The 15626-nt window shown below is 33.9% G+C and overlaps 2 protein-coding genes across 6 annotated transcripts in view; both read left to right on the top strand.

Annotated features, from left to right (window-relative positions):
• The window catches only part of CEP57L1 (centrosomal protein 57 like 1), an 86029-nt gene extending 70973 nt beyond the window's left edge, over positions 1-15056 (top strand). For 3 of the 5 annotated variants that reach the window (XM_069598153.1, XM_069598158.1, XM_069598154.1), the window contains 7 exons: positions 1964-2080; positions 3217-3294; positions 3794-3880; positions 9019-9096; positions 9212-9453; positions 10466-10610; positions 13345-15056. In XM_069598153.1, the coding sequence (XP_069454254.1) occupies positions 1964-2080; positions 3217-3294; positions 3794-3880; positions 9019-9096; positions 9212-9453; positions 10466-10610; positions 13345-13563 (966 nt within the window). In that variant the 3' untranslated portion in view covers positions 13564-15056. The remainder of the gene's footprint in view (positions 1-1963; positions 2081-3216; positions 3295-3793; positions 3881-9018; positions 9097-9211; positions 9454-10465; positions 10611-13344) is intronic. The other 2 variants (XM_069598155.1, XM_069598156.1) reach the window with 1 other exon arrangement.
• The window catches only part of LOC138444753 (uncharacterized), a 193241-nt gene continuing 191985 nt past the window's right edge, over positions 14371-15626 (top strand). The window contains exon 1 of the mRNA XM_069598139.1: positions 14371-14714. The gene's annotated coding sequence lies outside the window, so the exon portion shown is untranslated. The remainder of the gene's footprint in view (positions 14715-15626) is intronic.

Below are 15626 nucleotides of genomic sequence, written 5' to 3'. Positions count from 1 at the left end.
ACCATATGTTTTAATTTCTCTTGGATAAGTATCTAATAGTAGAATTACTGAACCACGGGGTAGGTATATTTTCATAAGAAACTATCAAAGTATTTTCCAAAATATTTTCTTCTAAAAGCTCTTAATTTTCATTTTGTTCTGTGATCCATCTGGGATTAACTTTTGTATAGTGAGAGAAAATTATTCAAGGTTAATTTTTTCCATGTGGATGCCCAGTTGTCCCAGCACCATTTGTTAAAAGATTTCTTTTCTCTCATTGAATTGATTGGGCACCTTGGTCAAGAAACAACTGACAAAGGTAGATCAAGTCTCTTTCTGGAACTCAGTATTTTCTAGGGATTTTCTATATACATAATCATGTCATCTATGAATAAATAAAGTTTTATTTTTCCCTTCCCAATTTTTATGGCTTTTATTATTTGCATTTTCTTGCACTGGTTATTGCAGCTAGTACAGTGTTAATTAGAAGTAGTAAAGACTGACATCCTTGTTTTGTTTCTGATCATTGGGAGAAAGATGCTACTCTTTCACTAGACCATTATCTCTAGGTTTTTCATAGTTATGCCTTATCAAATGTGGAGATTACTTTCTGTTCTTAGTTTGCTGAAAACTTTTACTGTGAATGATTTTGCGATTTGCTTTTTATACATCTAGTGAAAGGGTCATATGATTTTTCTCATTTCTTCTGTTAACATGGTAAGTTACATTGTTTGATTTTCAAATGTTAACCAACATTGCATTCCTGATATAGGCCCCAATCAGTCTTAATGTAGTATCATTTTTGTGTATTGCTTGATTCAGCTTGCAAAGATTTCACTTAACAATTTTTGTGACTTCGTCCTTAAGCGATCTTGGTTTGTAATTTTCTCACAATGTCTCATTTTGGTATTATGGTTTTGTTTGACCTCATAAAATTAGTTGGGAGGATTCCTTCTGTTTTCTGAAAGACCTTGTATAAGAATAGTTTTATTTCCTCCTTAAATGTTTGATAGAGTTCAAATTTGATAGATGCTATCTGGGACTGAAGTTTTCTTTAAATATATAGTGTTTAATTATAAGTTCAGTTTATTTATAACAGAGATTCAGCTACTCAGATTATCTGTTTTTCTTGTGTCTTTAGAGATGTCCCCTCTTGCATTCCTGATACTAATAAATTGTATCTGTGCTCTTTTTAAAACTATCAACCTATATATCACTTTATAAATTTTATAGATTAAAAAATATTTGGAAATTAAACCTGCTGACCCCCCCAAAATAAATAAATAAATAAAAATTAAAAAAATCTTTATAAAAACTTTTATTTTCTATTTCATTGACTTTCCACTTCATCTTTATTATTTCCTTCCTTCTACTAATGTAGGATTTAATTTGCTATTTTTTCCCTATCTTTGGATGTTGGAAACAGATTATTGATTTTAGAACTTTATTATTTCTTTTTAAATGTGATCTATTGTGATTAAAAACTATCAATTTCCCTCTAAACTGTGCTTTACCTGCATCCCACAGGTTTTGCCACTTTATATTTTCATTCTTTCAACTAAAAATATTTTTTAAGTTCCCTATTCCCTAATTTTCTCCAAGTTCTCTGTATGCTTTAGTCCTTTGATAGCTGCTTTTCTATGTTATAGTTAGAGGGTAAGTCAATAAGTAGGTTTGATCACCTTGTAATAACACCTTGTTTATTTAATATATTTCACTGATGATTTTTTCCATAGTAGAAAAGTTATATAAAGATACATAGAAGATTTTGTTCCATTGATCTGATATCTTTTTTTGCACAGTTTCTTTGTTTTCGAAAAGTATTTTCTCGTTTTTTTTTGCTTTTAAAGCACCTAAAGTATGTGCATGTTTTTTATGTGTTTCTTACGACAATTTATGTTGTGCTTTGAATTCTCAGAAATTGTATTATTCTTGAGCAGTCGGCTTCACTTGCCAAATGTAGGTTTTGTTTTTTTCCTTCCAGGCCCAGCTTCAAAGGGAGAAAGAACAGGATCATATGAAGCTTCATGCAAAACTTGAAAAGCTTGATGTCTTAGAAAAAGAATGCTTTAAACTTACAACAACTCAGAAAACTGCTGAGGTAAGCTTCAACTTATTTCTTTGAAGTGGTGATACCAGGAATAAATCTTCAGTGTTCAGTGTAATTACCCTGCATATGAATATACAATAAAATTAGATTTGTAAAACTTCATTAATAGCTTTTAGTAATCCAGATATGACTTATTGCCTATAGATCACAGCATAAATGAGTTTGCTTTTTGATGTGAAATTGTAGTTTTACCTTCTTCTGCAGTGGTAGAATATTTTCATTTGTTAGGTGATTTACCTAAAGGATATTGAAAAGGTAGCCTTTCACCACTTGCAAGTAAGTTATGCCTATTCTAGATCCTATCCTGAAATGCCCTCTCCTTTTCCAAGTGAATCCCATCCATTTTGTAGGATTCTCCCATTCCTGCTTCCTCTATGAAGCCTTCCTTGAGATTTTGAACACTCAGGAAGTTCTCCCTTTGAGATAGTACTGTCTTCCTATTCCAAACTATACCATGGATATAAGATGAAATACATTTGTGTATAACGTTATACATATATATTCATGACCTGGGATCAAATCGTATTGTTTCATGTATATTAGTCTTGTTTCCCCTGTGGCTTAGATGGTAAAGAGTCTGCCTGCAGTGCAATCCCTGAGTCAGGAAGATCCCCTGGAGAAGGAAATGACAACCCACTCTGGTATTCTTACCTGAAAAATCCCATGGACAGGGGAGCGTGGCAGGCTACAGTCCATGAGGTTGCAAAGAGTCAGACATGACTGAGCGATTTCACTTTCACTGTTCCCTAAGTACAGCATAGTCTTTTATTGTAAGTTGTCTATATTTTAAATGAAACATTGAGACCCAAGACTATATTGTTTCACCTTCTAGACCTTTAAAACCTCCCAAATTTTCAGTATTATGATTTTGTTAATTAAAATTAATAGAGCCTATGCATGTAAATTCTTTACTTCTCCTTTGTCCTTCTTACATAAAGTAGGTAAAGAATCATACAAAGAAAGCTAAGGAAAACTTAGCATCTTTTGCCATTCCTTTTTCTTACTTTCTGCTTTAATTTACCAAACTATTAAGAATCAAGACGCTGAGGGCTCTATTTGGAAAAGGAATAAAAGATATTTAGCTCTAGTTTTTGTAAAATAATCCCAGTTTTTCAATTCTTTTGTAGGACAAGATTAAACATTTAGAGGAAAAACTAAAGGAAGAAGAACATCAGCGTAAACTCTTTCAAGATAAAGCTTCTCAGGTAAACAGAAAACTGTATTATCTGGCACTTTAAAATCACATATGTTTTATTATACTTTATTAACTGAAACCTTACCCTGGACTCTAATTTCTGCTTCCTAACTTATCAGTTTTGTCTTTTTTTGCTATAATAATGAAATTTCAGTAAGTCAGCAAGTATATTCATAGACTTGGATGTATTGCCAAAGATCTTTTGGTCTTTTGAAATTCTGAGAAACATACATATATTCTCAGTTGAAAGAACTCATGCTATCAATTGTTTTCAGTTTGAGATATATAAAATAACTCATTCTGTTATAAACAGAAAATGATTGTAATTACCAGTAGACTTGGTGACTTTAACACAAAAAAAATAATATTTGGGATTTTCTTCTTCAAAAAACATTTTTATATCAATCATATATCAACTGATATATGATCCCTCATTATAATGTTTTTGAAGAAAAAGAAATTTGTAAAAAGTCAAGTAATAGTAAAGGTTTTTTTTTTCACTATTATAGCTTCAAACTGGACTTGAAATCAGTAGAATTTTAATGTCTTCAGTAACAAATCCAAGGCACTTCAAGGAAAAGAAGAAATCTTCAAAGGTATGCAAATACTTTATTCTTATTTGCTAGTGCTTATTTCTTCATCCTTTTAGTAATTATACCTGTGCATTTTTAAAAAAGAATTTGAAGATATTTATAATATAAGACATGAAATAATTCTATGAAATGGACCTAAAAACATAAGTCAAGTAATGATGGTTTGGGGTGTGAGGACAGAAAATTCCATAAAACCTAGGTTGAAGAAAGTAGCAGCATTTGAGCACAAAACCTAGCTCTGAGTTTGCTTGACACCCAAAGCAAAAAGAGACATATAATGGGCAATACATCTAAATTTGTGAAATAACAATAAGCATTCTAATTTTTCTAGAAAGGTAAACATATTGCTAGTACTAAATGTTAAAGAAATGTATTTTGGATACTTTTTAAAAGAAGCACTAAACAATACAATAGATACAACACAATAGATTCTGGAAGCAGTTTTATATAATACATGCACAATAAAAAGACAAGATATACTATTAAATTATATTGTATTATAAATTATAATATTAAATTATAATTATAGTCATTTCTCTAGAGAAATTATTTACTTTTTTATGCTAATATCCTTAGGACTTGCCTAAAGATTGGGGAATGAGTGCTTTATAGCTTTACCAATAATAATTTTCTTGATAAATTGATGTTTTGAATTTATTATATTAAACTTTTTTATTTATAATGGTAAAGAAAATGTTAGTCCCTTTTAATCTTATGATTCTGAAATTATAGTTTTGATGACCATTATTACTATTTATTCAATATGCATGTAGTGTTTCTGTGTGCTATTTGCTGTACAAACCGAGCATGCTATTTGTGAGTTCTGGCCACTGCCATGGGTTCACCCTGTGGATACAATAATGGAGGAAACAGTATACTTAACTTTAGCTAGTTGTTTATTCCATAAATAAGAATTCAGGGGAAAAAAAAGAGAATTCAGTAGTTTGGCTGCATTTTTCACAGATTAGTTTCTTTCAAAGAATTTGCAAACTACAGTAATGAAGACTATTTTCCCAATGCCATTTATATTGATTTTTTTAGTTTATTTCCTTCCTTAAGTATGTTTTGTGTCTTATCTCCACAGTAAGATTAGAAGCTAAAGCCAAATAGAGAATCACTATAAGTAATTTATACAAGTGGAAAAATACTGACTTATTTTTGTAGTTATGTTTTATGACATCCTTTGAAGATCTGGTGGAAAAGATTTTTTTAATAAGGTACAGGGAAAAACAAGGTAAAAGAAATGAAGGAAAGAGAAGGTAGCTCCTGGAAGAAAAGAAAAAATAATTGACAGCAAAACCACTTTATAAAAGCAGTTAGCTTAAGTTCCAAGTTCATAGATCTGTAAGTAATAATGCCTCCTTTTAAAGGTAACAGGAGCACTGTTGCTAAAGGTAGTATCTGAGTTTTTTTAAGAGACCTCTGTGAGATTCCTGCTTGTCTCACTGACACTTACTCCATATCCTGGACATAGTTCATTCAACTCATATGTCTTGATTTACATAGATTAGTACCTTTAGGTATTAAAAAGATAACACAGGAATTTACAGAGGAGCAGACAAAAATACAAATATAAGACAGAGTGTGCTAAAAACCTAATAAAACTATAAACAAAGTATTCTGGTGCTGTACACATAAAAAATATGTGAAAAGATCACACAAGAAGTAGTAAAGGCAGACTTTGAAAATGAGTAAGTATTGATAGAGATGAGGCGAGGTGTGTTATAGTCTGAGAGTATAGTTGATTTTTACATGAAACTGTAAATAATTGTCTAGTACTAGTACCATATGAGACCTGAAAATATAGCTTGAAGTGAGATTATGACTGATCTTCAGTGCCATGTTAAGAATTTGAACTTTTGTTCTATAAATCATTGCAAACCATTGAAGGCTTATAGAGACATGATTAGAGCTATACTTCTAGACAGTTACCAACAACAGCATAAGGTGAGCTTGGAAGTAAAGAATCAGACTGTTTGAATATTGTAAGCAAGATAATGGAAGCCTGTCCTGTGAGGTTTTCATTATTCTTTTGAAAGGATAGATTGTAATTATCAGTCAGAAATCTCATTCAGTATAACAACTAAAAAAAATTACATTTCTTTTGTTCTAATTTAACTGCTTAAAATAGACTTTGATCAGACCATCATTTTCTATTACTTGAAATTATCATTCCTAAGGTACAGAGCTTGAATGATTGTCCAGGATCACCAAGAAAATCTGAGTGAATAAGAACTAACTCACAAATGTGTGATATCTCTACCTCTAAGCCATTTAATTTTTTTAATTTAAAAAAATTAATGTTTATGATAGTTAAGATACCTAAATTTTCCTTTAAAATTGGGAATATTTTGTTTTCTTTTTATTATGGAATATGCTCAGCTTATTGATTATTCTCTTGCTAAAGTGTTAAATAGAGTGACCAAGTCACTCCAGTTTGCCTATGACTGTACTGGTTTTAGTACTGAAGATCCTGTATCATGGGCAGATTGAGACAATTGGTCACCCTAGTTCAATCCATCCAACAAAAATAGTGAAATCATTTACTTTTAAGAATGTAGCTTCAGTTCAGTTCAGTTCAGTCGATCAGTCGTGTCCGACTCTTTGCGACCTTAGCAGTGTCTTTTTAAAAATGATTCACGAAGGAGTACATATTGATTTGGCCAAAGAGTTCGTTTGGGTTTTTCCATAAAATGTTACTGAAAAACCTGAAGAAACTTCTTGGCCAACCTAATATAATAAAAAATGTCTGCTCAAAGGATAATAATGACATTAACACTGGTACTCACCACACAGCTCAAGAAATAGAACATTACCAGCACTGTTAAGGCCCAGTGTGTACCTTTCTTAAATTGTATTCCCTCCATCCAAGGAGTAACCACAATTCTGATTTTGTTTTTATCATTCTCCTGGTTTTTAAAAAAAATTACTTTGCCAAATAAGCATTTATAAGAAATATATTTGTTAGGTTTACACTTGAACTTTATATAAATGGGCTTACTGTATTTGTGTTCTTCAGCAGCTGTCTTTTTCCACTCAACATTAAGTTTATGAGATTCTTCCAATTGATGCATATATGAATGGTTCACTGCTTTTTATTGCTAAAAATTTCTTTTTCCCTTCTCCTTTCAGTGATCATTTGGTTTGTTTCTCACTTTTTGTTATTATAAACAACACTGTTATGAACATTCTTGTACATGCCTCATGGTATAAGTGTTCAGGAGTTTCTCTGAGATACTGGGCCATAAGTGTCATGCACCTTAGCTTTATAAGATATTGTTCAAAGTGACTGGACCAGTTTATGTTCCAATCAGCAGTTACCATTGTTCCATATCCTAACCATGTGTCTTTTTTTGTTTGTTTTTTGTTTTTCACTTTTTATTTTGAAAAATTGTAGAGGTGATTAAAAAAATATATAAAGGGAGGTACAGTGTATCTTTCGGAGAAGGCAATGGCAACCCACTCCAGTACTCTTGCCTGGAAAATCCCATGGACGGAGGAGCCTGGTGGGCTACAGTCCATGGGGTCACTACAAGTCGGACACAACTGAGTGACTTCACTTTCACTTTTATGCATCAGAGAAGGAAATGGCAACCCACTCTTGTGTTCTTGCCTGGAGAATCCCAGGGGCGGCAGAGCCTGGTCGGCTGCTGTCCATGGGATCTCACAGAGTCAGACATGACTGAAGAGACTTAGCAGCAGCAGCAGCAGCAGCAGCAGCATATATCTTTAATAAGCTTCCCCCAGTGGTAACGTCTTTCATAAATATAATAAAGTCTAGGAAATTGAAATTGGTATAATACACAGAGCTTAGGGAGATTTCAACAGTTGTGTGATCATATACAGTTTTATCACATGTGTAGATTCTTGTAACCATCACCACTATGAAGATACAGAAAGAACTATTCCACTACTATAAAGTTCCTTCATGTTATCCCTTTATAGTTACACATCATCCTCCCTAACCCTTACTGCTGCTAAGTCACTTCAGTCGTGTCTGCTCTGTGCGACCCCATAGACGGCAGCCCACCAGGCTCCCCCGTCCCTGGGATTCTCCAGGCAAGAACACTGGAGTGGGCTGCCATTTCCTTCTCCAATGTATGAAAGTGAAAAGTGAAAGTGAAGTCGCTCAGTCGTGTCCGACTCTTGGCGACCCCATGGACTGCAGCCTACCAGGCTCCTCCATCCATGGGATTTTTCAGGCAAGAGTACTGGAGTGGGGTGCCATTGCCTTCTCCTCCCTAACCCTTAGCAATTTATAATCTGTTACCATCTCTATAATTTTATTTCAGGAATGTTATATAAATGTAATCATATAGTATATAACCTTTTGAGAGGCTTGTTTTACTCAGTCAATCCAAGTATTGACACATTTTTAAAAGTTTCTGTGTAGTATTCCATGTTAGGGATGTACCACAGTTGAACCATTTACCTGATGAAGGAGATTTGGGTTGTTTTCAGTTTTGTTGTTCTTGTTGTTTAGTTGCTAAGTTGTGTCCCACTCTTTTGCGACCCCATGGGCTATATAGCCCACCAGGTTCCTCTGTCCATGGGATTCCACTTTTAGTAGTAGTAGTTTAGTTGCTAAGTCGTGTCCAACTCTTATGATCCCATGGACCATAGCCCTCCAGGTTCCTCTGTAGGATTCTCCAGGCAAGAATTCTGGAGTGGGTTGCCATTTCCTTCTCCAGGGGATCTTCCCAACCCAGGAATTGAACCTGGATCTCCTGCATTACAGGCAGCTTCTTTATTGACAGAGCTACAAAGGAAGCTGTCTCAGTTTTAGGCTATCACAGAAAAAGCAGTTATAAACTTTGCGTACAGGTTTTTGTGTGAACGTATTTTTCATTTTCCTTGGGTAAATATCTAAAAGTGAAATCTCTGAATCATATGATAGCAATCAATAAATCTTTAATTTTACAAGAAACTTCCAAACTGGCTGCATTATTTTTTGTGTATGAGCAGTCTGGCTTCTCCACTTCCTTGTTATCATTTGGTGTTGTCACATTTTTTGTTTAACCATTCTAACAGGTGTGTAGTGATATTTCATTGTAACTTACATTTCCTAATGTGTAATAGTGTTAATTTGATAAATGTCTTTTAAAATATTCTTGTTTACTTTTTCCCTTGTCAATATTTAGAAAACAAAATGTTTAAAGAGAGGACCACCTCAGCAAATTTGTTCAAAATTTGGAACACTGCCTATTATAGCTGAGAAGGTGAGAAGGGAAAAATGAGGATACTTGTTCAGATGAATTCATCCTTTGGTATAAGTGCTATTTAAATGCCATCAGTTATTTCAAATCGTTCTCAGCTATTTCTTTTCCCCCAAAGTCTGCCAGTGCAAGCCATTCTGCGAATGCAAGTACACAAAACCTCCAAACAGTGCAACATTCTGGGCCACGTATCCTTCAGAAACCAGCTGAAGTTACTGAGCTTAGATGTCTCTACAAGACTTCTAGAACAACTTCTCAATGTAAAGCTGTACCTTCTGACTCAGAAAAGTCCATTTCTATTTACAACAATTTGTCTGAACTTTTGATGGCAATGCAAGATGAACTGGACCAAATGACTATGTAAGTATTTATCACAAGAAGTAGCAAGACTAATTTAGGTATCTTTTTTTCTTCTCAATCTTTCAAACAATGTCACTTACAAATTCCTGAAAGCCTTACTTAGCCTTTTGAACTTGTTTTGATCTGAAGATTACTACTTTTTTCTATTTAAAGTGTTTCTGTATTCCCAAGATCTGAACTGATAGACAAATATTTCTGTCATTCTAACAAATGGCATCTGGTGACCTTAAATTATAATTCACAAATGCTTTTCCAAGATAGATTCTCCTTCTGCTTTTTATAATCTTTTCAGCTAAGTGAATTATTTCATTAGACAAATAAGAATGCAATTTCTTATTTTCCATTCTGGCCGGTCTGCATTGCATGTTTGAAGCATCCATATGCTTCAAAGATTCTGTATGGGATACATATTTTAAGTTTCAAGTTTAAATATCTTTTCAAAAAATATTCCTGAAAATATGTGACTTGGGTGGCCAACTAGTTGAACTATGACCTCTGTAGAAGATATAACTAGTTCTATTAGCAGTAGTTTTTTTGAGCAGGCATTCACCAAATCTAGGAATTTCTCAGGCAAATACTTCTATAGCTGGAATTCTTCCAAAGATTCTACATTAAGAATTCCAAACTTGGAATGAAAAAGAGTCCCTTAATGCCTCTAGCTAAGGACATCAGAATATTTTACTACATTTAACTATGAACACTAAGAATTCAGACATTTTTTAAGATTCTTTGAGAGCCTAAGTCTGAGAGATTTCTAAATATATCTAATCTCAAATCATAAGAGCCTGTTTATAATTACCGTAGATTTAATTTGATAACTCTACAAAAAGAAGCTGTCTTTGAAGGTTAATATTTAACTCTGGTTAAAATTTATGATTGAGCAGAGTATTGTTTAATTGTGACAAAGATTAATATATAGTTTATATATATATTTTATATATATATGTATATATATATATAGTTTGTATACTATTAACTGTAATAGTGCTTGATACTTGCTTTTCTTTCATAGGGAGTACCAGGACCTGCTGAATCAAATGAAAGAAACTGAAAGCCAATCAGTCTGTGAAGATATAGAATGTGAACTAGAGCGTTTAGTCAAGAAAATGGAAATTAAAGGAGAACAAATTTCCAAACTAATGCAGCATCAAGATAGCGTAAGAAAGTTTTAGTAAAAAATTTTAATAAAAAGATAATATATCTGGATTCAATATTACGTTTCTCTAGACCTTCCAAAATTGAGGCCTGTATGTGTGGCTTAGTGAAAAGATGATAGATAGGAATCACAGACTTATCATAAAATAGAGTCATCTGTACATTGAAATAACATAGTCTGCTACATAATTCTCAACATAATATAAAGAAAAGGGAACAAAGAAATTTAGTTATAGGGAATTCTCTGGCTGTCCAATGGTTAGAGCTCTATGCTTTCATTGCTGGGGCCCAGGTTCAGTCCTTGGCTGGGGAGCTAAGATCCTACAAGCCACACGGCACAGCCAAAGGGAGAAAAAAAAAGAGAAAGTTTAGTTATGTATTCAGAAGTAACTTTGGGAAAATTAAGAGGTAGGCTAAATACTGGAGTGGGTTGCCATGCCCTTCTCCAGGGGATCTTCCTGGCAAAGGGATTGAACCTGCAGTCTCTTACATCTCCTGCATGGGCAGGCAGGTTCTTTACCACTAGCGCCACTTGGCAGCACCCTACAGTGCCCCACAGACCCAGGTTGCTCAGTCAGTGTCTGCAAAATGCAGCTGCTTTGTTGACCATAGCTAAAAATTAGGAGGACCTAAATTTTCAGGGATCTGATTTTTTTTAAGTAAATTACATATATATATGTATGTATGTATGTGTGTGTGTATATATATATATATATATGTATGTATGTGTATATATATATACACACACACACACGTATATATTGGAGAAGGCAATGGCACCCCACTCCAGTACCCCTGCCTGGAAAATCCCATGGACGGTGGAGCCTGGTAGGCTGCGGTCCATGGGGTCGTTGAGGGTTGGACACGACTGAGCAACTTCACTTTCACTTTTCACTTTCATGCATTGGAGAAGGAAATGGCACCCCACTCCAGTACTCCTGCCTGGAGAATCCCAGGGACGGGGGAGCCTGGTGGGCTACCATCTATGGGGTCACACAGAGTTGGACACGACTGAAGTGACTTAGCACTAAATTTGCTTTACAGCTCTCCCAGCTATCCATTTAGCATTCTTTCCTCTTATCCCTCTCTTTCCTAATGTCTTACTGAAACCCCTTATGTCATCAGGTGTCTAAAGCAACCCCATCTCTAAAACCACCATTTCCAGTTTCTCAGAACAAGCCATGCTGTGTTCCATTCCTTGGGGACCTATGCTTATCTCACTCTAGTGGAGGTGATGAGGAGGACTCGATCCTTGTGTATAAATTCATAATAACTATGAATGGCATAACAGTCTTAATATTTTGACAAAAAAAATTATGGAATATTACATTTTATCCCAAGACAATGAATTCACTCTTAGGACTATTATGTTCCTGGAACAGAAAGCAGAGGGAATCTTTCCAGGAACCTTCAGGTCATATCATGTAGCTATTATGGAATAATCAGCATTCATATAAGTTGGTAATATATTAATCTCACAATTAAGCCTTCCCCACTTTTATAGGAAAGTAATAAAGAATGCAAAATTTTACTGCCTTTATTCTTCTGTGGCCAATAAAGAAAGAGAAGGAAATGAAATTTTGAAGCAAACATTTTCACTTAACTGGCTTTTAAAGCTATAGTAAGTAAACTTTCTGTATGATTGTGTTAGGGTGAAAATTATGTAACTTGTATACTTTCTTAGAATCACATAGGAGAAACCTGAAAGGAGTAGAAGAGTAGTCATATTTTTTAAATTTAGGCAGTATGTACATAAATTATATTTTGAAAAAAATATGTATATAATTTATATATTATATATATATAATAGCTATAGAAGTAAAAATTTTTAATAATTTTTAGGTAAACAGAACACCAGATACTTAGCCAATGTCTGGACCAGCTCTACAAATCAGGCTATGTTTAAGTGAAATAGATGAAGTAATGTGGAGAATTCCCTGGTGGTCCATTGGTTAGGATTCCACACTTCCTCAGTAGGGTACATGGGTTCCGTCCATGACTGGGGAATTGAGATCCCACAAGCCATGTAATGTGGCCGAAATAAATATTTTTTTAAAGATTCAGTAATGGACTAGACTTGGAAGAAAAGGGTTTAACTAGTTTATAGATTTTGTTTTGTTTAATTCCGTCAACCCAGTCATTGCTAGAAACTCCTCAATGAGATAAGGTTATTTATTCCTTTGCCTTTAAAAACAAGACGAAACTGGCATTCAGTAGTACTTTAAATTCAGGAATACTTTAAAGAAAAAATATAGACTCTATAAACTTGATATTCACTCCTAGCACCAAATTTTTGCTTTGTTGTTAATGTCACCAGAAAGGTCCCTCTCTCTCCTCCATGTTCTGATTTTTCCCATTTCTTATCTTACAAAAACAAACATTTCTTTCTCTCAGCTTCTCCAGCCCACATCAATCTTGTCCTTCTTTATCCTTCTTAGACATACACTTTTTGTCCTACTCAAAGTTATTCTGGCTTGAATTATTCTCTAGTTGTCACATATATGCTCTTTTTTCTCTAATAATAAGAGCAATAAGCTCCTTGAAAGCAATGGTTGTTTTATTCATTATGTTTCTGTATAAATAGCACAGTGTTAGGCATGCAATAAGTATTCAATAAATAAGGACTTACCAAACTTTTTAATTTCATGTAATCTTTAAACCATCAATCCAGTCCTCTATTATAAGGTATATTTTAAGTATATTTTTGACTGAAATATTAGATTTTTTTCTTTCCAGGTCCGCAGACTACAGCAAAAAGTTCAGAATTCAAAGATGAGTAAAACTTCAGCTATTCAACAAGAAGACAGCAACTGTAAAGGAACAAAGAATATAAAAAATAGCTCCAGAAAATGTTTGCTAACTAACTCTCTTCAAAAGAACAGCAACTGTCGTCCAATACGAGTCCATAATCTTCAGATGAAATTGAGACGAGATGATATTATGTGGGAACAGTAACGCAAAGCAAAACTATCATCTTGAATGAACTTTGTCAATGAGATCTTGAACTGACTAAAGTGGTTTTAATTTAATATACCTTTATTAAATTTTGAATTATGTTTCTAGCCTCTATAAAGTATCAAATTGTAGTATTTTTAAAATGAATGCCTAATGACCTCCTAAGAAACCCAAATAATAAATGATTGCTTTCCTGTTCTTTTTTATTGACTAAAATACCTCAGCATACCATGTTTTAGAAGCATTGTTTGGAGAAGAAAATGGCAACCCACTCCAGTATTCTTGCCTGGAAAAGTCCATGGACAGAGGAGCCTGGCGGGCTGCAGTCCATGTTGTTACATGACTGAGCATGTGTGCATGAGGGTGGAGGGTGATGGGTTGGTAGCAATAAACTGGTAGAACTAAAAAAATAATAATAATAAATTTAAAAAAAAGAAGCATTGTTCACTTTGCAGATACGTTAAGCTAAGTTTAAAACATTATACTAGACTGATGATAATTAAAATTGAGTTGAATTTGAGATATAAGTGCTGTTCCACTTTTTCATTTAATTGGCGTGTAACCTTAAGAAGCTTATAAAGAACAAATAAAAAATTAACAGAGTATGGACAGGCCTTTTAACTTTTCTTGTGCTTCTTCCCTGTCTTATTTTAGAGCTGGGGAATGTTTTTCTTTTGTGGAAAGGGAAAAGCTTTGTGAAGAGGCCTTTAGTCTGTTTTTAATGTGACAGTTACAAATAGGAACTCATAGTTAACTAACTTTTAGATGACAGTAATCCAACTGTGAAAGCCTTTCTCTGCTGTTCCCATTCTCTTTTATAAATCTAGCTCTTGTTTTTTTTTAAATCTGACTCCCTTATAACTATATTTTTATGCTTTGATTAGTGATGCCATAAGATATTTCTTTGTTCATATATGCTTTATAGTGAATTTATGTTTGTTGACCTGTCTTTCCAGAAACGTGTGGAAACTAGTACAACTCTACTGAACTTACTTTGTTTCTCACCAGAATCCTTTGGGGCAACTAGGGAATTGGAGTCATCACCTGAAGTAGAGCTAGAAGACTGACACAAAAGGCATAACAGAAGGGAGGAGCTTAGAAGATAGGATAGCAATTTAAAAAATGGTGATTCCAAAGGGACAGTTTTGGAGGTACATCTTTATCTATAGCTGGGGGATATTCAAGCTATAGGTATGAAAGAATAAAAAGATCAAGATCTTGGGGAGCTAGGAAAAGCAATTTTTAAAAGATAGTCTTTATATCCTTTTAGGAAATCCCAAAGAATGTATGTAGGAGAAAGAGAGTAATTGTGGGCTCTGTGGGGGAAGGAGAAAAACTATAATTCATTCTTATGAAGAGAAAAAGAGGTGCTTCTCGAAGACCTTTCCATACCTGAAGAGGAGATATGACTGCAAACGGGCAGACTTATACTTGGAATTGTCCTTGAAAGTAACTAATGACTGAAATAAACGTTTCTCTCCCTCTGGTTTAAATGTTGTCCTTCACCCACTTTCACTCCCTCTCCCCTTACAGCTCCTTCAACCCAAGAGATGTTCCACAGACTGCTTCATCTAAACTCAGTTTCATCACCTTACCTATTTTTCTTCTTTATCTTTTCTCAAGAATGTGAGTGCCATAGTTTATACTTGGCAAAAAACTCACCAGGATATGCCTTTGTTTTCTATGCACTTAAGATGGTGGCTGAATATTTTTAATTTACCAGTAGTGAAGTCATTACTTGTGGAAATGTTTTACTAAAACAAATTACCATAAAAAATTAAAATCACTTAAGGAACACTTGAATATTTTAACTAAGAGTTGTGAATTTTCATGCAAAATCAGTGCAATGTAGTAGAAAAAACATAGATCTCAGAAATAGGAGACTTGGGTTTGTGTTGATTCTGCCACTTAGTAGTTTAGACAATCAAATGACTTTCTGGAACCTCTGTTTCTCATTTGTAAAAGTGGGATTGTATTACTACCTACCTCATAGGGTTGTTGTGAGATTAAATGAAATAACATGTCAAAGAACCCAGCAGAAGGGTTGGCACTGAATAAAAACT

The sequence above is a fragment of the Ovis canadensis genome, chromosome 8, assembly GCF_042477335.2.
Source record: "Ovis canadensis isolate MfBH-ARS-UI-01 breed Bighorn chromosome 8, ARS-UI_OviCan_v2, whole genome shotgun sequence".
NCBI lineage: Eukaryota > Metazoa > Chordata > Mammalia > Artiodactyla > Bovidae > Ovis > Ovis canadensis.
The sequence above is the reverse complement of the archived record's forward strand: the minus strand, read 5'-3'. Positions and strand labels throughout refer to the sequence as shown.